Source organism: Scyliorhinus torazame, chromosome 4, assembly GCF_047496885.1.
Source record: "Scyliorhinus torazame isolate Kashiwa2021f chromosome 4, sScyTor2.1, whole genome shotgun sequence".
NCBI classification, from domain to species: Eukaryota; Metazoa; Chordata; class Chondrichthyes; order Carcharhiniformes; family Scyliorhinidae; genus Scyliorhinus; species Scyliorhinus torazame.
Window position 1 is genome coordinate 298,212,924 of NC_092710.1, and position 22,134 is coordinate 298,235,057.

At 45.7% G+C, this 22,134-nt stretch overlaps 1 protein-coding gene across 1 annotated transcript in view; it reads left to right on the top strand.

The window, feature by feature from the left end:
• LOC140411021 (uncharacterized) overlaps positions 1-22,134 on the top strand; it is a 399,297-nt gene that overhangs the window by 291,105 nt on the left and 86,058 nt on the right. Inside the window, exons 41-42 of the mRNA XM_072499979.1 lie at positions 7,810-7,962; positions 14,899-15,033. Of these exons, the coding sequence (XP_072356080.1) occupies positions 7,810-7,962; positions 14,899-15,033 (288 nt within the window). The remainder of the gene's footprint in view (positions 1-7,809; positions 7,963-14,898; positions 15,034-22,134) is intronic.

Sequence of the window (22,134 nt, forward strand, 5' to 3'; positions counted from 1 at the left end):
GGTAGAGGTGAATGATTCCGGATTGTTCCGCCTCAACAGAATATGATCCTGCAAAACAATGGATCTGTGGTCAGTGAGAGGGAAGGTTCATTTTGTCTGACATGAACAATTCACTTGAGACAGGTCATCTGGGTTAAGGGACAGTGGATCCTCACCTGTCTGGCACAGGCCAAACTCGCTGTTAGCGATTGCTCTCTCCTCAGGCAACCAACACCATTTACAAATCTTTCAACCTCTGTTTTGAATACATCAACAATCGGTCATCCCCTGCTCCAAAGGTTCGCAACCCTTTTGAGTGAAGAAATTTCTCCTCATCTCAGTCCTAAATGGCTGACACCTTATTCTAAGATTGTGAGCCTGTCTTCCACATTCCCCAGAAAGAGCAAACATTTTCTCAGCATCTCCTGTCAAGTCCCTAAATAAGTTTATATATTTCAATGACACTCCCTCTCATTCTTCTAGACGCCAGTGAATATGGGCCTAGTCTGTTTGATCTTTCCTCATAGAATCATACATTCCCTACAGTGCAGAAGGATACCATTCGGCCTATCAAGTTTGCACCAGCCCTTGGAAAGAGCACCCGACTTAAGCCCACGCCTCCACCCTATCCCGTAACCCATTAACCCCACCAAAACTTTTGGACACTAAGGGACAATTTATCATGGCCAATCCACCTAACATGCACATCTTTGGTCTTTGGACATAGGGCAGTCCAGGGAATCAGGTTGATGAACCTTTGGTGCATTCCCTCGAAGGGCAGGTTACGTCCTTCCTTGGGTAAGGAGAGCAAAGCCCGGTGCACAGTATTTCAGGTGTGGCATCACCAATGCTCTGTATATTTGCAGCAAGACCTTTTTTACTTTTATCCTCCAATCTCTTTATAACAAAAGCTGGCATAGAACATACAGTGCAGAAGGAACCCATTCGGCCCATCGAGTCTGCGTCGACCCACTTAAGCCCTCACTTCAACCCTATCCCCTTAACCCAAAAAACCCTCCACACCTTTTTGGTCACTAAGGGCAATTCAGCATGGCCAATCCAACTAACCTGCAAAACTTTGGAGTGTGGGAGAAAACCAGAGCACCCGGAGGAAACCCACGCAGACACGGGAGAATGTGCAGACTCCACACAGACAGTGACCCAGCAGGAAATTGAACCTAGGACCCTGACGTTGTGAAGCCACAGTGCTAACCACTATGCTACCATTTGCCTTCTTTGCTGCTTGCTGTAGCTATGTGTTAGCTTTATATTGTTCTTGGCAGCAATAGAATAAAAATATTTCCCAGTCTCTTGCCATTGAATAAGTGTTTGGATTATTTTGATATGCTATGAAAGTTGATAACTTCATCCTTCACTACCTTGTATTCCATCTGCCGTGTTTTTGCAACAGTGATTACAAAAGTATTCATTGTACTTTGGTAGATCCTGAGACTGGATAAATCAAGACTTTCTTTCATTGCTGATATCATTGGCATCCACCACTAATAAATAGAGAATGTTAGTTTGGCTGATGATCTGCTTGAGAGAGATTTCAGGTAATTCACATTGGGGAGCAAGATAGTTGCAGGAGACTATTTGCAATTTACTTCAATTGTGTGAGGAGGAAGTGCATCCTCTCTGTCCTCAATATGTTCAGATCCTATTCCAAGCCTCAAACCTGGCTGGGACGCAACCTTTTGATCTTTTTAAAAAAATATTTTTTATTCTCCTTTTCACATTTTCTCCCAAATTTACACCCACCAACAACAAACAATAATCATTAACAAATATGTCAATCCCCATATCAATAACAACGATCCCATCTTCCCACCAAGCCCCAAACATTAGCCCGCATGTTCACATAAACAAATGACAAAAAGGAATCAGGAATCACCCACAGTCACCATCAACACACATCGCCCCCCTCCCCCCAACCCTCCCACCCAACCCCCCCGAACTCATTTCCGATGTTATCCAGTTATTGAAAGTGCATGATGAATAATGCCCATGGATTGTAAAACCCCTCCATCCTTCTCCTCAGTTCAAACTTAACCTTCTCAAGACTCAAGAATTCCAACAGGCCTCCCCGCCACGCCAGGGCACAGGGTGGACAGGCTGCCCTCCAACCCATCAGGATCCGCCTTCGGGCGATCAACGAGGCGAAGGCTGCAACATCTGCCTCCGCACCCGTTTCCAACCCTGGCTGGAGGGTGGCCCGATCTAACAGTGAAGTTGAGGGTCTCTCACACCCCCACCCATGGACAATGCGACCCACCCGCAGTTATGGGCAACACCCCCAACACTCAACCCCTGAAGGGTAAGCTCCCCCCATCAATTAAATTTATTGAGCAACCCTCCCCCGCCCCACCCCCACCATCAAGGCATCAAGGTGACCCTGCCCCACCCATCCATCCTTGTGGGCACAAGGTCATTCATAGTCCTTCACCCCCCCCCCCCCCCCTCCACTCTTCATACTCCCTTTTGATGGGCATGGCCCCCTCAGGCCCTGTCCCTTGACAGTGCAAACCTGGCACCCAGGCTCTGCCATACTGCCACCCAGAACTTCCCAGGGCATCCTGGAAGTGCCAACCTGACACTATGCCAGAGTGTGCAGGTGCCAGGGGCAGTTCCTGGTCCCCGATCACCCGCAGGCTCCAATAGTGTCTGAGGCTCCCAATTGGCCATCAAATCGGTCTCCGCTTGTGGTGACCAGCACTAATTGGAGCCCAGGTGTTGCATTGCCGGTGCTGCTGGTGACTTCGGGGAGCTGGGAGACTGAGGCCTCAAACTGGCGACGCACATTTAGATGAGCTCAATGGCTTATTTAAATATCATTACCTGGATCACGCTCAGTGATGGCTGAGTTTGATAGATTTTTGGTAGGCAAGGAAGTCGAGAATTATGGGGGGCTGAAATTGAGTCATGATCTTGTTGAATGGTGGAAAAGGCCTCTCATGCTTCTAAGTCCAATGTCCCGTTCAGTCAGAATTATAACACAAGAGTAAACTAGATGCTGACTCCTGCTTACCCAGGGGGGGAGAGTTCGGGGGGGGGGGGGGGGGGTACTCCTGGATGCATCACCATTTTGATCCTGCTTGAAATGGTAGTCTGAATAATCCTCTTCACAACTCCAGTGGATGGGAAACGGGGCAGGAACGCATACTAGATTTTATAAAAGCAAATAACTGCGGATGCTGGAATCTGAAACCAAAGAGAAAATGCTGGAAAATCTCAGCAGGTCTGGCAGCATGTGTAGGGAGAGAAAAGAGCTAACGTTTCGAGTCCAGATAGCCCTTTGTCAAAGCTAAAAAGCAGAGAAAGTGGGAGATATTTACACTGTGAAGTGAGAATGAAAGATGAGTCATAGCCCCAGGAACCCAGGGAAACGAGGTGCTAATAGCCACAGAAACCAAGGGGAAAGAGTGCTAATGGCAGTCCCCAGAGAGAACAAAAGGTGTTGAAGACAAAACAGCAGAGAAACTAACATTAGACGCTAAACTGTGACAGATAGAACAAAGAAATGTACAGCACAGGAACAGGCCCTTCGGCCCTCCAAGCCCGTGCCGACCATGCTGCCCGACTAAATTACAATCTTCTACACTTCCTGGGTCCGTATCCCTCTATTCCCATCCTATTCATGTATTTGTCAAGATGCCCCTTAAATGCCACTATCGTCCCTGCTTCCACCACCACCTCCGGTAGCGAGTTCCAGGCACCCACTACCCTCTGTGTAAAAAAACTTGCCTCGTACATCTACTCTAAACCTTGCCCCTCTCACCTTAAACCTATGCCCCCTAGTAATTGGCCCCTCTACCCCAGGGAAAAGCCTCTGACTATCCACCCTGTCCATGCCCCTCATAATTTTGTAGACCTCTATCAGAACGCCCCTCAACCTCCTTGTGGTCATACCCAAGGTGCAGGCAGAAAAATGGGTGACCACCAGAAAGGGCAGGCAGTCAGTGCAGGAATCCCCTGTGGTTGTCCCCCTCTCAAACAGGTATACCCCTTTGGATACTGTCGGGGGGGGATAGCCTATCAGGGGAAAACAGCAGCAGCCAGAGCAGTGGCACCACGGCTGGCTCTGATGTTCAGAAGGGAGGGTCAAAGCGCAATAAGGGAGCAATAGTAATAGGGGACTCTATAGTCAGGGGCACAGATAGGCGCTTCTGTGGACGTGAAAGAGACTCCAGGATGGTATGTTGCCTCCCTGGTGCCAGGGTCCAGGATGTCTCCAAACGGGTAGAGGGCATCCTGAAGGGGGAGGGCAAACAGGCAGAGGTCGTTGTACATATTGGTACTAACAACATAGGCAGGAAGGGGCTTGAGGTCCTGCAGCAGGAGTTCAGGGAGCTAGGCAGAAAGTTAAAAGACAGGACCTGTAGGGTTATAATCTCGGGATTACTCCCTGTGCCACGTGCCAGTGAGGCTAGAAACAGGAAGATAGAGCAGCTAAACACGTGGCTAAACAGTTGGTGTAGGAGGGAGGGTTTCCATTATCCGGGCCACTGGGAGCTCTTCCGGGGCAGGTGTGACCTATATAAGGACGGGTTGCATCTAAACTGGAGAGGCATAAATATCCTGGCCGCGAGGTTTGCTAGTGTCACACGGGAGGGTTTAAACTAGTATGGCAGAGGGGTGGGCATGGGAGCAATAGGTCAGAAGGTGAGAGCATTGAGGGAGAACTAGGGAATAGGGACAGTGGGGCTCTGAGGCAGAGCAGACAGGGAGAAGTTGCTGAACACAGCGGGTCTGGTGGCCTGAAGTGCATATGTTTTAATGCAAGAAGTATTACGGGTGAGGCAGATGAACTTAGAGCTTGGATTAGTACTTGGAACTATGATGTTGTTGCCATTACAGAGACCTGGTTGAGGGAAGGACAGGATTGGCAGCTAAACGTTCCAGGATTTAGATGTTTCAGGCGGGGTAGAGGGGGATATAAAAGGGGTGGCAGAGTTGCGCTACTGGTTAAGGAGAATATCACAGCTGTACTGCGGGAGGACACCTCAGAGGGCAGTGAGGCTATATGGTAGAGATCAGGAATAAGAAGGGTGCAGTCACAATGTTGGGGGTTTACTACAGACCTCCCAACAGCCAACGGGAGATAGAGGAGCAGATAGGTAGACAGAATTTGGAAAAGAGTCAAAACAACAGGGTTGTGGTGATGGGAGACTTCAACTTCCCCAATATGGACTGGGACTCATATTTGTAAGGAGTTTGTAAGGAGCATCCAGGAGGGCCTCTTAAAACAATATGTAGACAGTCCAACTAGGGGAGGGGCGGTACTGGACCTGGTATTGGGGAATGAGCCCGGCCAGGTGGTAGAAGTTTCAGTAGGGGAGCATTTCGGGAACAGTGACCACAATTCAGTAAGTTTTAAAGTGCTGGTGGACAAGATGTCGATGTGGGGAGAGGGGAAGGGGAAAGCAAAGGGAAGAAACGGTAAGGAAAGGTGGATAAGAGGGGGGGGGGGGGGGGTATGGTAAAGAAAGTCAAGAAAGAAGAAATGGTAACAGACAGTTAAAATGAAATGGGATGAAAACAAATGGGTCGAGGTGGGGTAGAGCTAATCATCTGAAGTTTTTAAATTCGATGATGAGACAGGAAGGCTGTAGTGTGCCTAACCGGACTCGATCCCTTTCTCTCAGCTCCTTCGCCTCCGGCGCATTTATTCCGATGATGCCACTTTCCAAAATGGTGCTTTGGAAATGTGTTCCTTCTTCCTGAACCGTGATTTCCCACCTACAATTGTTGACAGGGCCCTCAACAGTGTGTGGTCCATCTCCCAAGCCACTACCTCCCTCGCAGAACAAGGATAGAGTGCCCCTCGTTCTCACATTTCACCCCACCAGCCTCCGTATGCAAAGCATAAATCCTCCACCATTTTCGCCAACTCCAGCGTGATGCCACCACCAAACACATCTTCCCTTCACTCCCTCTGTCAGCATTCCACAGAGACCGTTCCCTCCGAGATAATCCAGCCCACTCCTCCACCATACCCAGTATCTCTCCCATCACCCATGGCACCTTTCCATGCAATAGCAGAAGGTGTAACACCTGCCTCTTTACCTCTTCCATGCTTAACATCCCAGGCCCAAAACTCTCATTCCAGGTTAAGCAGCGTTTTGCTTGCACCTCTTTCAATTTGATCTATTGCATTCGCTGCTCCCAATGTGGTCTCCTCTATATCGGAGAGACCAAACGCAGACTGGGTGATCGCTTTGCTGAGTATCTTCGGTCTGTGCACATTCCTGACCTTCCCGGTGCTTGCCATTTTAACACAAGGCCCTGATCCCATGCCCACATGTCTGTCCTTGGGCTGCTGCAATGTTCCAGTGAAGCTCAATGCAAACTGGAGGAACAACATCTCATCTTCCGGTTAGGCACGCTACAGCCTTCTGGTCTCAACATCGAATTCAACAACTTCAGGTGATTAGCTCTACCCCACCTCGACCCATTTGTTTTCATCCCATTTCATTTTAACTGTCTTTTACCATTTCTGTATTTCTTGTCTTTCTTTATATATATTTACCCCCCCCCCCTCATCTTATACACCTTTCCTTACCCTTTCTCCCCTCTGCTTCACAGTCTATCCTCTGATGTTAGTTTCGCTGCTGTTTTGCCATCAACACCTTTTGTTCTCTCTGGGGACTGCCATTAGCACCTCGTTTCCCTGGGTTTCTGTGGCTATGACTCATCTTTCATTCTCACTCCACAGTATAAATATTTCCCACTTTCTCTGTCTTTTAGCTTTGACAAAGGGCCACCTGGACCCGAAACGTTTGCTCTTTTCTCTCCCTACAGACGCTGCCAGACCTGCTGAGAATTTCCAGCATTTTCTCTTTGATACCAGGGGCGTCATTCTCCGACCCCCCGCCGGGTCGGAGAATGGCCGTTGGCCGCCGTGAATCCCGCCCCCGCCCCCGCCGAAGTCTCCGGTACCGGAGATTGGGCCGGGGCGGGAATCGGGCCGCGCCGGTTGGCGGGACCCCCCGCTGGATTCTCCGGCCCGGATGGGCCGAAGTCCCGCCCAGAAATTGCCTGTCCCGCCGGCGTAAATCAAACCTGGTATTTACCGGCGGGACCAGGCGGCGTGGGCGGGCTCCGGGGTCCTGGGGGGGGGGGGCACAGGGCGATCTGACCCCGGGGGGTGCCCCCACGGTGGCCTGGCCCGCGATCGGGGCCCACCGATCCGCGGGCGGGCCTGTGCCGTGGGGGCACTCTTTCCCTTCCGCCTCCGCTACGGCCTCCACCATGGCGGAGGCGGAAGAGACTCTCCCCACTGCGCATGCGCGGGAAACTGACAGCAGCAGCTGACGCTCCCGCGCATGCGCCGGGAAACTGACAGCGGCCGCTGACGCTCCCGCGCATGCGCCGCGGGGCAACAAACGCCATTTCCGCCAGCTGGCGGGGCGGAAATCCCTCCGGCGTCGGCCTAGCCCCTCAATGTTGGGGCTAGGCCGCCAAAGATGCGGAGCATTCCGCACCTTTGGGCCGGCGCGATGCCCGTCTGATTGGCGCCGTCTTTGGCGCCAGTCGGCGGACATCCCGCCGTTGGGGGAGAATTTCGCCCCAGATTTTATATTTTGTATCTCGAACAATATTTCAGCAGCTCAGTTTTTAAGCTGTTTCCATCATGTACACAAGAAATATCTTTTACTGCTGAGTTAATAAAGGTGCAAACCCAGTTCTCTTGAGAAGATGAAGTATTTGTTGGCAATGCCTCAATTGCCTAGAATACCAGTGGGAGAGTTGACTGCCACTAGTGTGATGTTATATGGTTAAATGTTTATACTGTTAATGTCATTGCCACTCTCGGCACGTTCACAACAGGGAAAGCTGGATGAATACCACATCAGCATGAACAAAACGGTCTGTGAACTGATCAGTGAAGTGAGGAAAAAAGGTGTGGAAAACATGATTGCCCTCAAGAGGAAGATCGGCTCTACAAAGAAAGATGACACTTTAAGAGAGAACCTGGCACAGGTAAGCAAGGATGTTAACTCTCCACTTTTATCAGAGGAAAAGCTCTTTGAAGTGTTTCTCGGTCCAGAGATTACTCCGACCCCTGACCTTCAACTGGCTGAAAACTTGTGAAAATACCGACAGTGGTTTTGTTCCATTTCTGTTGCTTTGAATCTGAGCTCCTGTCATAAGGTTACGAGAATCTAAGAGAAGAAATAGAAATAAATTCAAAAATATTCAAACCAAGGAAACATTCAAACAGTAATTGTGTACACTTGTACGTATCTTTTGTCATAATATCCACTCATGTATATAATGAGATGCAGACAGGCAGTGATTGACACATAGGATGACCAGTAAGCATACAGCACAGCCAATCACCGGACAGGACTCTACCACTATAAAGCCAGAGGGCACTAGGTTTCCCGCTCTCTCGGGACCCAGCTACTGAAACAGAGTCCACGAGCTAGCAAGTACAAACACCATGCCAGTAAGCCTGGTCAGGCTACTACAAGGTCACTAGTCAGATCAGTATAGTGTCGACCAACAGCTGAATATGTACAGCAGTTCATCTAGTTGAATAAAACAGTGTTGGATCTTCTCCTGTGTTAGACGTCTGTTTCTAACTTCCCTGCATCGAGTGCCGTCAACATCGAACCAACCTGCCTAACACATCATTTTTCTCTGTGAGTTAGCCTTGTAGGAGGTAAGGTAAAGTCGCCAAAGTCCCAGATGACCATAGGCTGCTTTCCCCTTTGAGGGGGAGAGCTGACTGGTGGTGATTTAACCTGGTGATCATTAACCTCGGGCAAGGTTGAGCTTTCATGAATAACCTCAGCCGTTGCAGGAATTGTACCCACTCTGCATCATGAACTTGGCTGTTTTGCAAGTAAGCTAAACCAGCCCCTGGTAGCCTTTTACTCGTGCACAAAACCCATGGTGACTGAGTAGGCTTTTCTTCATTATTGTCCACATAATCACATAGTCCTCACTTGTAGATTTTGTTTTCAGAGGCCAAAATATCTTTTTGTTAAATTCCTGAAGAATTGTTTCCAAAGTATTCAAACTATTTACTAATGTTATTGTTTATCAAAAAAACTAAACTTTGAAAGAGATTTTTCATAGAATTTCATAGAATTTACAGTGCAGGAGGAGGCCATTCAGCCCATCGAGTCTGCACCGGCTCTTGGAAAGAGCACCCTACCCAAGGTCAACACCGCCACCCTAGCCCCATAACCCAGTAACCCCACCCAACACTAAGGGCAATTTTGGACACTAAGGGCAATTTATCACAGCCAATCCACCTAACCTGCACATCTTTGGACTGTGAGAGGAAACCGGAGCACCCGGAGGAAACCCACGCACACACGGGGAGGACGTGCAGACTCCGCACAGACAGTGACCCAAGCCAGAATCGAACCTGGGACCCTGGAGCTGTGAAGCAATTGTGCTATCCACAATGCTACTGTGCTGCCCAGGTTCAGATCCTCCAGGTTTTGAAAAATCACTTGCTTGAAAGAATGGGGTATTTTGCAAACCTATAATAATATATAATCTATATAACCTTTATTATTGTCAAAAGTAGGCTCACATTAACACTGCAATGAAGTTACTGTGAAAAGCCCCTAGTTGCCACATTCCGGCACCTGTTTGGGTACACAGAGGGAGAATTCAAAAAGTCCAAATTACCTAACAGCACATCTTTCGGGTCTTATGGGGGGAAACACCCAGAGCACCCGGAGGAAACCCACACAGACATGGGGAGAGCGTGCAGACTCCACGCAGACAGTGGCTGAAGCCGGGAATCGAACCTGGGACCCTGGAGCTGTGAAGCAACAGTGCTACCCACTGCGCTACCGTGCTGCCCTATTTGGTTAACCTGATTTAGCTCATTGCTTTTAAATAATAACTTTGTGGCCAATGATTATATTAAACATAACACCAGGTCCGTTATAGGTTTAATAAATTAATCATTTAAAGATTAGTATTTATCAACTTTTTTATGTTCTATGTTTCAGCTAATAAATTGCACCAAAATCAGACCAGTTGACTTGAAAATTTAGCAAGACATTTTAGGGTTTGGCATTTTTAACACTTTCACACATTTCCTTTGGAACTATTTTGTGCATGAACCTTAACGTTTCTGGAAACTACATTTCTAACACAGGACTTTGATCTCACTCTCTGACTTGGCAGTGTCATTTTTAAGTACACACTTTAGCTTTATTCATGTCTTGCCATATTAGCTAATCTACACTTTGATTGCAAATAGCAAAAACTTTAATTGGATCATTTCTACAGCAATAAAGGTCACTCATTATCCAAGAAAGTTAAATGACGCTTCCCATTGCATTCCTGTGCACATATAAAGTTAATAAAGGTAAATAGTACCCTTGGCAGGTGGATACTTCATCAATCTGATTGGTTATTTAATTTTGTATTTTCCTTTTGAGGGAGCAAATTATATAAACCTCACTATTGCTCAGCCTTGCAGGAGCACACTCTCAGTTGAGAAAGATATTCAGGGATAAAAACAAATTACTGCGGATGCTGGAATCTAAAACTAAAAGAGCAAAACTCAGCAGGTTTGGGGGCCCCGGTGGCGCAGTGGTTAGCACTGCTGCCTCACGGCGTCGAGGTCCCAGGTTCGATCCCGGCTCAGGGTCACCGTCCGTGTGGAGTTTGCACATTTTTCCCCTGTCTATGTGGGTTTCACCCCCACAATCCAAAGATGTGCAGGGTAGGTGGTTTGGCCACGCTAAATTGCCCCTTAATTGGAAAAATAAAAATCTCAGCAGGTCTGACAGCATCGGTGGAGAGATAAGAGAGCTAACGTTTCGTGTCTGGGTGACTCTTTGCCAAAGCTGGAGGGAACTGGAAATAGGATCAAATTAACCCTGTTTGGGGAAAGGGGGGCAGTGGGGCTGGATAGAGGACCAGCGATAGGTGGAGATTAACAAAGATGTCATGGGCGAAGGGAATGTAAATGGCGGTGATAATGACTAAGAAGGGTGCTGGTAGTGGCACATTAAGAGATCACGTTATGTTACTGGCTGGCAGAACAGAGGTAAACAGTGTGTTAAAGGACAACTAGGAACAGGGAACAAAGGACCTGGTTTGGGGGGGGGGGGTTAGAGACAATAGTGGAGGAATAACAGATTGCTGGAAGAAATGAAAATATATTGATAGAAATAAAAATGGAGTGAAGGTGAAGGAGAGAGTTCACAGTGTAAAGTTGCTGAACTCAATATTAAGTCCAAAAGGCTGTAATGTGCCCAATCGGAAGATGAGGTACTGTTCCTCCAATTTGCACTGGCTTCTCTAGAACATTGCCGCAGGCCAAGGACAGACATGTGAATGGGAGAGCAGGACGGTGAGCGACAGGAAAGTCTGGGTCCTGCTTGCAGACGGACCAAAGGTGTTCTGCAAAGCGGTCACACAGTCTGCGTTTAGTCTCTCCAGTGTAGAGTAGACCGCATTGGGAGTAGCAAATGCAATAGACCAGATTGAAGGATGAGATTTCAGGTAGCCCCTACTCGGGGAATCCATTTTATTCTCTTGTGGTTATGTTGCAAAGCCTTCTCTTCCCTACAATCCCAAAAAGCCATCTTCGATTAAAAGATATTTGAGGGAACTTTCCACTCCCAACAGCAGCGAGAATCATGGCAGATGAGGGCACTAAATTTGGTTTGATGGAAAAAATCGGTTTCCCACCAATAGGAAATGTATTTGGAATTTTGTTCACCCGATATTGATGGTGGGTTAAAAGCGGCTCAAGTTTCCCACTGAGCTGTTGGGAGCTACATTTGCATTCATTTGTATCTCATGAATGCTCATTAAAAGGCTAACTTGTTGAGGAATGGCATGCATGGTCTGTTTGATCCTGATCTTGGATGAGGATGGCCTTTCTGGGCAGTAATGGTCATACACAGCATACTGTGCAGGGCACCTCAGGAATTTCATCCTGGGGATTGGAGGCATGATACTGTGAGGCAGAGGGCAAAGTCATGGCCAGAGTAGGCAACTGAATCCTTAAGTTGGCAACTGAAAAGTCATGGGGCAGTGCTGGATGGTCCCTTGGGGGGCATGCTGGAGAGACATAGTGCATGTGGCCTCAAGGAGGGTCAGTTCGATAAAGATCATAGAGACATCAATATTCAAGGGTTCAGATCGGCATGTGGCACAGTGGTTAGCACTGGGACTGTGGCACTGAGGACCCGGGTTCGAATCCCGGCCCTGGGTCACTGTCCGTGTGGAGGTTGCACATTCTCCCCATGTCTGCGTGGGTTTCATCCCCACAACCCAAAGATGTGCAGGTTAGGAGGATTGGCCACACTAAATTGCCCCTTAATTGGAAAAAAAAATAATTGGGTACTCTAAATTTATAAATATTAAAAATATATATATTCAAGGGTTCAAAGGGAAGACAGGAATGTCAACATACGCAATGATGCGGTCTACAGTAACAGGAGGAGGCAGAATAGCGATAAGGGGAAGGGGGATTAGAAGGCGGTGAGTATGGAGGAGGTTTGAAGGAAGGCAGTGGGTGAGAGGGGAAGGTTAAAAGCTAGTCTCCCAGATGAAGTTCAACAGCACTATTTTTGAACTTATCTTGCAATGGCGCATTTCGTAAAACAAGCCAGAAAAAGTCCGTTGGGGTGGGGTCTTGGAGCGTGTGGGAGGAGTTCAGCACAGAAACTCCTGGTCGATTGAAGGGGCATCCTATAACTGTCCTGCCAAACCATGCAGAGCATTGCTCAGCTGAGTGCTGGACCCAGGGGTTTAACACAATAAATGAGCTTGGCTCCCTTTCTATAGTGTGGATTCAGGTGATAATCCATTACATTTGGGAGATGTGGTGCATATGGTCTAAATTGGCATCTGATCCTTACACAGGCTGTTGGAATAGATGCAGGGCCCAACAACCAATGGTAATTTCTGCTATGCAAACGCAGCAAAAAATGTTTTGGATGAAAACATTCTGTCTTCTTGATAGCTTTGGTGAGAATGAGGAGAAGTAGAACCCTTCATCAATTGGCACAGGTCAGGGAAGACCTTCTCCCTGAGGAATAAGAGCCAGGCGGGGCCCAGAAAAACCCAGATGTTGACAATGAGGTGCCAATTCCACAAATTCCAAAGTTGGTGTGACCAAGGGTCTACAGATGAGAAATGAAGATGAGCGAAAGACAGTGACACAGACATCTTCACTTATCTGGAATGTAGTGGCTCATATTTGCCACATTCTTCGTGAAGATTTTACCCCATACAAACGTGGATTGCATCGAATGCTAGTTGGTTTGAAGTTTACTGCCACCCTGAACATTTTTGCCTGCGGATCCTTCCAGGGCTCCACTGAAGATCACTGTGGAATCTAACACTCGGTGACTCACAAATGCATTATGGGAAGTGCCAGATGCAATTTTCAGTAAAGCTCACCATTACATGCAGTTCCCCTTGGATGAAACAAGACAAGCTGCCAGAGCTGTGGGACTCGCTGCAATCTCAGGCTTTCCGCATTGTAGGGCGCCAACGACTGCACACATGTGGCTTTGAGAGCTCCCTGGCAGCAGCCCGAGAGTCACTAATAGAAACAGTTATCACTCTCTAAACAGCCAGCTAATTTGTGATCACAGAAAGCAGAACTAGTGTTGAGCTGGGTACACAGAGAGCTCACACAACCTGTATGTTTAGAGTCACCCTGAGCTACCAGAAATATTCAAAGGAGCTTTGCACTTACAGGGTTGGCTCCTCAGTGCAGCCCACATTCTCCACTTCTCCTTGTATCTGTGATTGGCTACATGAACGATCCCATAAAGTGATCGCAATCCACATACAAGGCAGCTGTGCAGTCTCTAGCCCTTGGCTTTCCTTTATTTTGCACAGAAAGTACATCTGAGGAGAGTTACAATGCTACACATTCAGCCACAATGTCTTTAGTAGACCAGACAATTGGCCTCTTACAGATGCATTTCAGATGTTTGGACGATCAGGCAAGGCTCTCCAATACTCATTACATAAGGTGACCTGCATCATTGTTGTTTGTTGTGCTCAGCACAACCTAGTGCAGCAAATGAGGAATGTTTTGCCAGAGGGAGACATGGAGGAGCCAAATGTCTCCTCAGATGAACAGGACATTGTAAAGGATGAACCCGAAGAGGTCAGGGATTCAAACGCGCCAGATGAGGATGCTACTGCATCAGCCCAATGCAGAAGATGTTCCGATGACAACCTCTTAGCTACAAGATTCTAGGAAGGATAAGGTAAAGAAAGTTGAGCGCTGTTTTTTTCATAGAGAGTGAGCTCCTTTGATGCAGCAGACACTGAAACACCTTCATTGTCATCTTCAACATGCCATGACAGATCAGAAATCTCACAATGACCACTGAGGAAGCATATGTCATCTTCAACCTTAACGATGAACTCATCCTTGGAAGATGAAGTAGCCTAGGGACCATGTGGCCACTGGAATGTGCGTCGCACTACACAAGCACACTTCCTCACGCAACTGCCACACAATGCAGTTCAGTGGCCATGGCATCCTTCAAGAGGCTGAAACATGGGTGCGCTCATGCATGCATTACAGCAGCATAGCAAGGTGGCTCTAAGAGGAAAATATGTGCAAACATTTGCATTTTGCCAACTTGAGTGCATTCATTTAATAGGCCACCAGTTTGGTTCTTTCACTACAGAAGTGAACAGACAGAGTTCATTCTGATTGGCTCCATTCTAACATTATGGAATATTGAAGATGCATGTGACAATTATGAGTCATGTGTTAAAATCAGAGGAGAACGGTTGCTGTGATGTGGTGAGTGTAAAATGTTGTCTCTGTGACGTTGCCGAAATGGCACATGTTGGGGGAGCAGCAAGAGGGACTGGGCTCCTCCCTGGGGAACAGAGTGAACAATGGAATATTTTGATGTGTGCAAGACAAATCCTTTCCCTTTGTTTTCCCAGAAAGATCAGCTGCAGTCCTTACGGGAAGAGAACAGTAAACTGGAGAGGTTGATTTGTCAGCTGAGAACCCTGAGCTGCTGGCGACAAATTGTAAAGCAGAAACAGCTCCAAAGATCATGTGCTACCTCGGAGCAGGTGAGAGATGGCGGGTAGGCAGAGCACAATCTGTGTAAATTAGGCAGGAAACCTCAGGTTACTGTCTGCATGGAGTCTGCACATTCTCCCCGTGTCTGCGTGGGCTTCCTCCGGGTGTTCCCATTTCCTCCCACAGCCCAAAGATGTACAGGTTAGGTGGACTAGTGATATTGTCGCTGGACTAGTAATTCAGAGACCCGGAGTCATGCTCTGGGGACCCTGGTTCGAATCCCCCCCATGGCAGATTGTGAAATTTGAATTCAATAGAAATCTGGAATTAAAAGTCTAAAGTTGACCATGAAATCATTGTCGATTGTCATAAACACCCATCTGGTTCACTAATGTTCTTCAGGAAATCTGCTGTCCTTATCTGGTCTGGCCTACATGTGACGCCAGACCCACAGAAATGTGGTTGATTCTTAAATATCCTCAGGGCAATAAATGCTGACCCAGCCAGCAATGCCCACATCCCATGAACGAATAAAAAAAAGACTAGGTGGATTGGCCATACTGAATTGCCCCTGTCATGTGAGAGTACCTTTAAGAAGTGGGTGTTTAAGAAATGTACCTTTAAGAAATGGAGCTGCTCATGTTCCTGGAGTGATGTCAGAGTGTGGGTGGAGCTGAGCTCTACTTCTGCTCATCAGTTTCAGTTTGAGAAAAGCTTGGGTGTGTCTGTGTTTTTCAGTGAGCTGCATCTGAAGTAGAGCTGTACTGTTGATCTCTGCCATCCAAAGACTATCTATGGGTCATTTGGTGAACCCAAAATTGTAAATGTAAACCTAATGTGCTCCTGTTTGAAGGTTTGTTAAGTCTTTTGGATGTTAAAAGGACAGCTTACACGGTTACTTAGTGTTGTAGTCTTTGGGGTTGTATTTGATTTACTGGTTGCTTAGCTGTTCACTGTTTGTTTTAAAAAGGTTAATTTGCATTCATAGAATAAACATTCTTTTGCTTTAAAAAATGCTTGTCCATTTTCTGCTGTACCATACCTGTAGAGTGGGCTGTGTGCTCCCCATATCACAATCTATTAAAAGTTGTGTGTCAGGTGAACTCCCATGATACACTTTGGGGTTCTCTAAACCCTGACCCATAACAATTGGGGGCTCATCCATGATAAAAGTCTATCTATTGGATTGGCTTAGTGAACTTAAAGACAGTGAGGGGTGAGCATATTGTGGTTGCTTTTCAGGGTGTGGTATTTTAATTTAAGTTGGGAGTGTGTTGTGGACAATGGCTCTTTCAGAGGCTCAGATGTTTTTGGGGGTGGAGACGGTCACACGCAGTACCTTACGGACAGAGACTAAAGACAGACTTTTAGATTTGGCAGAAACATTGCAGTTAATATTACCTGACAAAATGCGAAAAGATGAGGTAATTATGGCGGTGGCTAAGCATTTAAAGTTGCCTGAGATACAGTCTGACTCATTAGAAATAGCAAAGACCAAGTTGCAGATTAAGCAACTTGAACATGAAAAAAAATTAAAGCAGCTTGAATATGCAATGAGAGAAAAAGAAAGAGAGAGGGAGATACAGATCGCGGAAAAAGAAAAAGAGAGAGAAGAAAGAAACAAAGAAAGAATAGCCCCAGCAGAACAAAAAGAAAGAGATAGAGAGGAAAGGGAAAAAGGGAGAGAGTTTGAACTTCAGAAAATGGCTATGAAACATAACAGTCAGTTAAAATTGCAGACATAAAGGGAAACGTACAGTTGGATGATAGTGATGAGGATAGTGAGAAAGAGCATCAAAGTCGAAGGCTTGGTGGGGATCTATTTAAATATGTACAAGCATTGACAAGGTTTGATGAGAAGGAGGTAGAAGCCTTTTTCATTTCATTTCAGAAGGTAGCTAAATAAATGAAATGGCCACAGGACATGTGGGTATTACTGATTCAAACAAAGCTGGTAGGTAGGGCTAGTGAAGTGTTTGTGTCACTACCGGAGGAGGTATCTGGGATGGATGAGGAGGTGAAAAAATCCATCTTGGGTGCATATGAACTAGTGCATGAAGCCTACAGACAAGGGTTTAGAAATTTAAGGAAAGAATTTGGTCAAACATACTTGGAGTTTAAAAGGCTGAAACAGGGTAATTTTGATATGTGGATAAGGGCTTTGAAAATAGACCAAACGTATGAAGCTCTCAGAGAAATTATACTTTTCGAGGAGTTTAAAATTTCAATTCCTGATGTAGTGAGAACTCGTGGAAGAAAAGAGGGTTAAAACTGTGAGGTTAGCAGCAGAAATGGCAGATGATTATGAATTAGTTCATAAATCAAAGCTTGGTTTCCGACATCAGTTTCAGCTTGTGACGGATAGAAATTGGGAACATGAGAAATACTCAAGTGGTAAAGGTGATCTGATGGGAGATAATAAGGAGAGTGTACCTCAGATTAAAAAGGAAATCCAGGAGGGTGGAAAAGAAATGAAAAGTTTCAAATGTTTTCACTGTAATAAATTAGGCCATGAAAAGTCACAGTGTTGGTGGTTGAAGAAAAGAACTGGGAAGGCTGATGTGGTAAAACAGGATAAAATAGTGGGGTTTGTTAGAGTGGTAAAGGAAAGCCCAAGGGAAGTGAAGGAGGTGCAAAAGGTTGTACAGCCTGTTCAAGAGGAGATTGATACGAAGGTGCCAGATCTCTTTAAAGAATTTACTTGTGGGGGTAAAGTTTACTCGTGTACCAAGAGGAGCAGGACAGAAGTCACAATTTTAAGAGATACGGGAGCTAGTCAATCTTTAATGATCAGAGATGAGGGGTTATGTAGTTTCGGAAGAATGTTGCCAGAAAAGGTGATAATATGTGGAATTCAGAGTGAGAGGAGTAGCGTTCCATTATATAAGGTAAGGTTGGAAAGTCCAGTGAAGAGTGGTGAAGTGGCAGTAGGAGTAATAGAGAAACTATCTTGTCCAGGAATACAGTTTATCTTGGGTAATGATATAGCTGGATCGCAAGTGGGAGTGATGCCGACTGTGGTTGATAAGCCAGTGGAAAATCAGACAACTGAAGTGTTGAAGGACGAATATACTGGGATTTTTCCGGATTGTGTAGTAACAAGGTCTCAAAGTCACAGGTTATGACAAGAGGAGAAATCAAAGAGTGAAGATGAAGTTGAAGTGCAATTATCAGAAACGATTTTTGATCAGATGGTTGAAAAAGAACAAGAACAGGTGTAGGATGAGGTTGTTATTTTTAGTTCAGGAAAATTGGCAGTTACAACAGAAAGATGTAGAAATAAAATGGATGTATCAGAAAGCATACACGGAAGAGGAATCTGAGTGTATACCAGAGTGTTATTACCGTAAAAGTGATGTCTTGATGAGAAAATGGAGACTTTACATATGCAGGTGGATGAAAAGTGGGCAGAAGTTCATCAAGTGGTATTGCCGGTAGGGTATCGAAAGGAGGTGTTGCGAGTTGCAAATGAGGTACCAGTGGGAGGTCATTTGGGGATAAGGAAAACTCAAGCTAAAATCCAGAAACATTTTTATTGGCCTGGACTACATAAAGATGTAGTTAAATTTTGTCAATCATGTCACACATGTCAAGGGATAGGGAAACCTCAAGCAGTGATAAAACCAGCGGCCTTATACCCATTCCAGCATTTGAGGAACCTTTTACAAATGTCCTAATTAATTGCGTATGACCGCTTCCTAAAACGAAAAGTGGGAATCAATATCTTTTGACTATAATGGATGTGTCTACTAGGTTTCCAGAGGCCATTCCAGTACGTAATATTACAGCTAAAAAGATTGTGGAGGAGTTACTTAAATTCTTTACTAGGTATGGACTACCCACAGAAATACAATCGGATCAAGGATTAAATTTTACCTCCAAGTTATTCAAAGAAGTTATGGATAGCTTAGGAATAAAACAATTTAAATCAACTGCGTACCATCCAGAATCGCAGGGAGCGTTAGAAAGATTGCATCAGACATTAAAGACAATGTTGAGGGCTTATTGTCAAGATTATCCATAGGATTGGGATAAAGGAATTCCAGTCATACTGTTTGCAATGAAGGATGCACCTAATGAGTCAACCAAATTTAGTCATTTCGAACTAATTTTTGGTCATGAGGTAAGAGGACTACTTAAATTGATTAAGGAAAAATTGGTGGGTGAGAAATCGGAAATTACATTCTTGGATTACGTGTCGAATTTTAGGGAATGATTAAATAGAGCAGGTGAATTGGCTAGACAACATTTGAAAGTTGCACAAAATGTGATGAAACGGGTCGCGGACAAGAAATCCAAAGTTCGTAGTTTTGCCATTGGAGATAAAGTTTTAGTATTGTTACCAGTGGTAGGTGAACCTTTAACAGCTAGGTTTAGTGGACCTTATCAAATTGAAAGGAAATTAAGTGAGGTGAATTGTGTGGTAAAAACACCAGATAGAAGGAAGACTCACCGAGTGTGTCATGTGAATATGCTTAAAAGGTACTTTGAAAGGGAAGGAGAGAAAAAGGAGGTTTTAATGGTTCTAACTCAAAGTGATGAACCAAATCCAGATGGCTGTGAATTTGTCATACCTCAAATTAAATTGGAAAACGAGGATGTTCTTAAAAATTGGTATAAATTGTTGTGTTACCTTCCAGAGGAAAAACGGACTGATCTGAAAGAGTTACTGATCTCACGTGGGCAAGTTTGTGGAGATAAATTGGGAAGTACTAAAATGGCTATACATGATGTAGATGTGGGAAATGCTGTTCCGATCAAACAACATCCATATAGATTTAACCCTTTAAAATTGGCACAGGTTAACAAAGAGATTGAGAGTATGCTTAAAAATGGCATAATGGAAGTGGGTTTCAGCCAATGGAGCTCACCCGTAGTGATGGTGCCTAAACTAGACGGTACCCAACGGTTGTGTGTGAACTATAGAAAGGTTAATGCAGTTACAAGAACAGACTCTTATCCTATCCCACATTTGGAGGATTGCATTGAGAAAGTGGGACCATAAGACCATAAGACATAGGAGCGGAAGTAAGGCCATTCGGCCCATCGAGTCCACTCCGCCATTCAATCATGGCTGATTTCAACTCCATTTACCCGCTCTCTCTCTCCATAGCCCTTAATTCCTCGAGAAAGCAAGAATTTATCAACTTCTGTCTTAAAGACACTCAACGTCCCGGCCTCCACCACCCTCTGTGGCAATGAATTCCACAGACCCACCACTCTCTGGCTGAAGAAATTTCTCCTCATCTCTGTTCTAAAGTGACTCCCTTTTATTCTAAGGCTGTGCCCCCGGGTCCTAGTCTCCCCTGCTAATGGAAACAACTTCCCTACATCCACCCTATCTAAGCCATTCATTATCTTGTGAGTTTCTATTAGATCTCCCCTCAACCTCCTAAACTCCAATGAATATAATCCCAGGATCCTCAGACGTTCATCGTATGTTAGGCCTACCATTCCTGGGATCATCCGTGTGAATCTCCGCTGGACCCGCTCCAGTGCCAGTATGTCCTTCCTGAGGTGTGGGGCCCAAAATTGCTCACAGTATTCTAAATGGGGCCTAACTAATGCTTTATAAAGCTTCAGAAGTACATCCCTGCTTTTATATTCCAAGCCTCTTGAGATGAATGACAACATTGCATTTGCTTTCTTAATTACGGACTCAACCTGCAAGTTTACCTTTAGAGAATCCTGCACTAGGACTCCCAAGTCCCTTTGCACTTCAGCATTATGAATTTTGTCACCGTTTAGAAAATAGTCCATGCCTCTATTCTTTTTTCCAAAGTGCAAGACCTCGCACTTGCCCACGTTGAATTTCATCAGCCATTTCTTGGACCACTCTCCTAAACTGTCTAAATCTTTCTGCAGCCTCCCCACCTCCTCCATACTACCTGCCCCTCCACCTATCTTTGTATCATCGGCAACCTTAGCCAGAATGCCCCCAGTCCCGTCATCTAGATCGTTAATATATAAAGAGAACAGCTGTGGCCCCAACACTGAACCCTGCGGGACACCACTCGTCACCGGTTGCCATTCCGAAAAATAACCTTTCATCCCAACTCTCTGCCTTCTGCCTGACAGCCAATCGTCAATCCATGTTAGTACCTTGCCTCGAATACCATGGGCCCTTATTTTACTCAGCAGTCTCCCGTGAGGCACCTTATCAAAGGCCTTTTGGAAGTCAAGATAGATAACATCCATTGGCTCTCCTTGGTCTAACCTATTTGTTATCTCTTCAAAGAACTCTAACAGGTTTGTCAGGCACAACCCCCCCTTACTAAATCCATGCTAACTTGTCCTAATCTGACCCTGCACTTCCAAGAATTTAGAAATCTCATCCTTAACAATGGATTCTAGAATCTTGCCAACAACCGAGGTTAGGCTAATTGGCCTATAATTTTCCATCTTTCTCCTTGTTCCCTTCTTGAACAGGGGGGTTATAACAGCGATTTTCCAATCCTCTGGGACTTTCCCGGGCTCCAGTGACTTTTGAAAGATCATAACTAACGCCTCCACTATTTCTTCAGCTATCTCCTTTAGAACTCTAGGATGTAGCCCATCTGGGCCCGGAGATTTATCAATTTTTAGACCTCTTAGTTTCTCTAGCACTTTCTCCTTTGTGATGGCTACCATATTCAACTCTGCCCCCTGACTCTCCGGAATTGGTGGGATATTACTCATGTCTTCTACTGTGAAGACTGACGCAAAGTACTTATTTAGTTCCTCAGCTATTTCCTTGTCTCCCATCACAAAATTACCAGCGTCATTTTGGAGCAGCCCAATGTCAACTTTTGCCTCCCGTTTGTTTTTAATGTATTTAAAGAAACTTTTACTATCATTCCTAATGTTACTGGCTAGCCTACCTTCATATTTGATCCTCTCTTTCCTTATTTCTCTCTTTGTTATCCTCTGTTTGTTTTTGTAGCCTTCCCAATCTTCTGACTTCCCACTACTCTTTACCACATTATAGGCTTTCTCTTTTGCTTTGATGCATTCCCTAACTTCCTTTGTCAGCCATGGCTGCCTAATCCCCCCTCTGATAACCTTTCTTTTCTTTGGGATGAACCTCTGCACTGTGTCCTCAATTACTCCCAGAAACTCCTGCCATTGCTGTTCTACTGTCTTTCCCACTAGGCTCTGCTCCCAGTCGATTT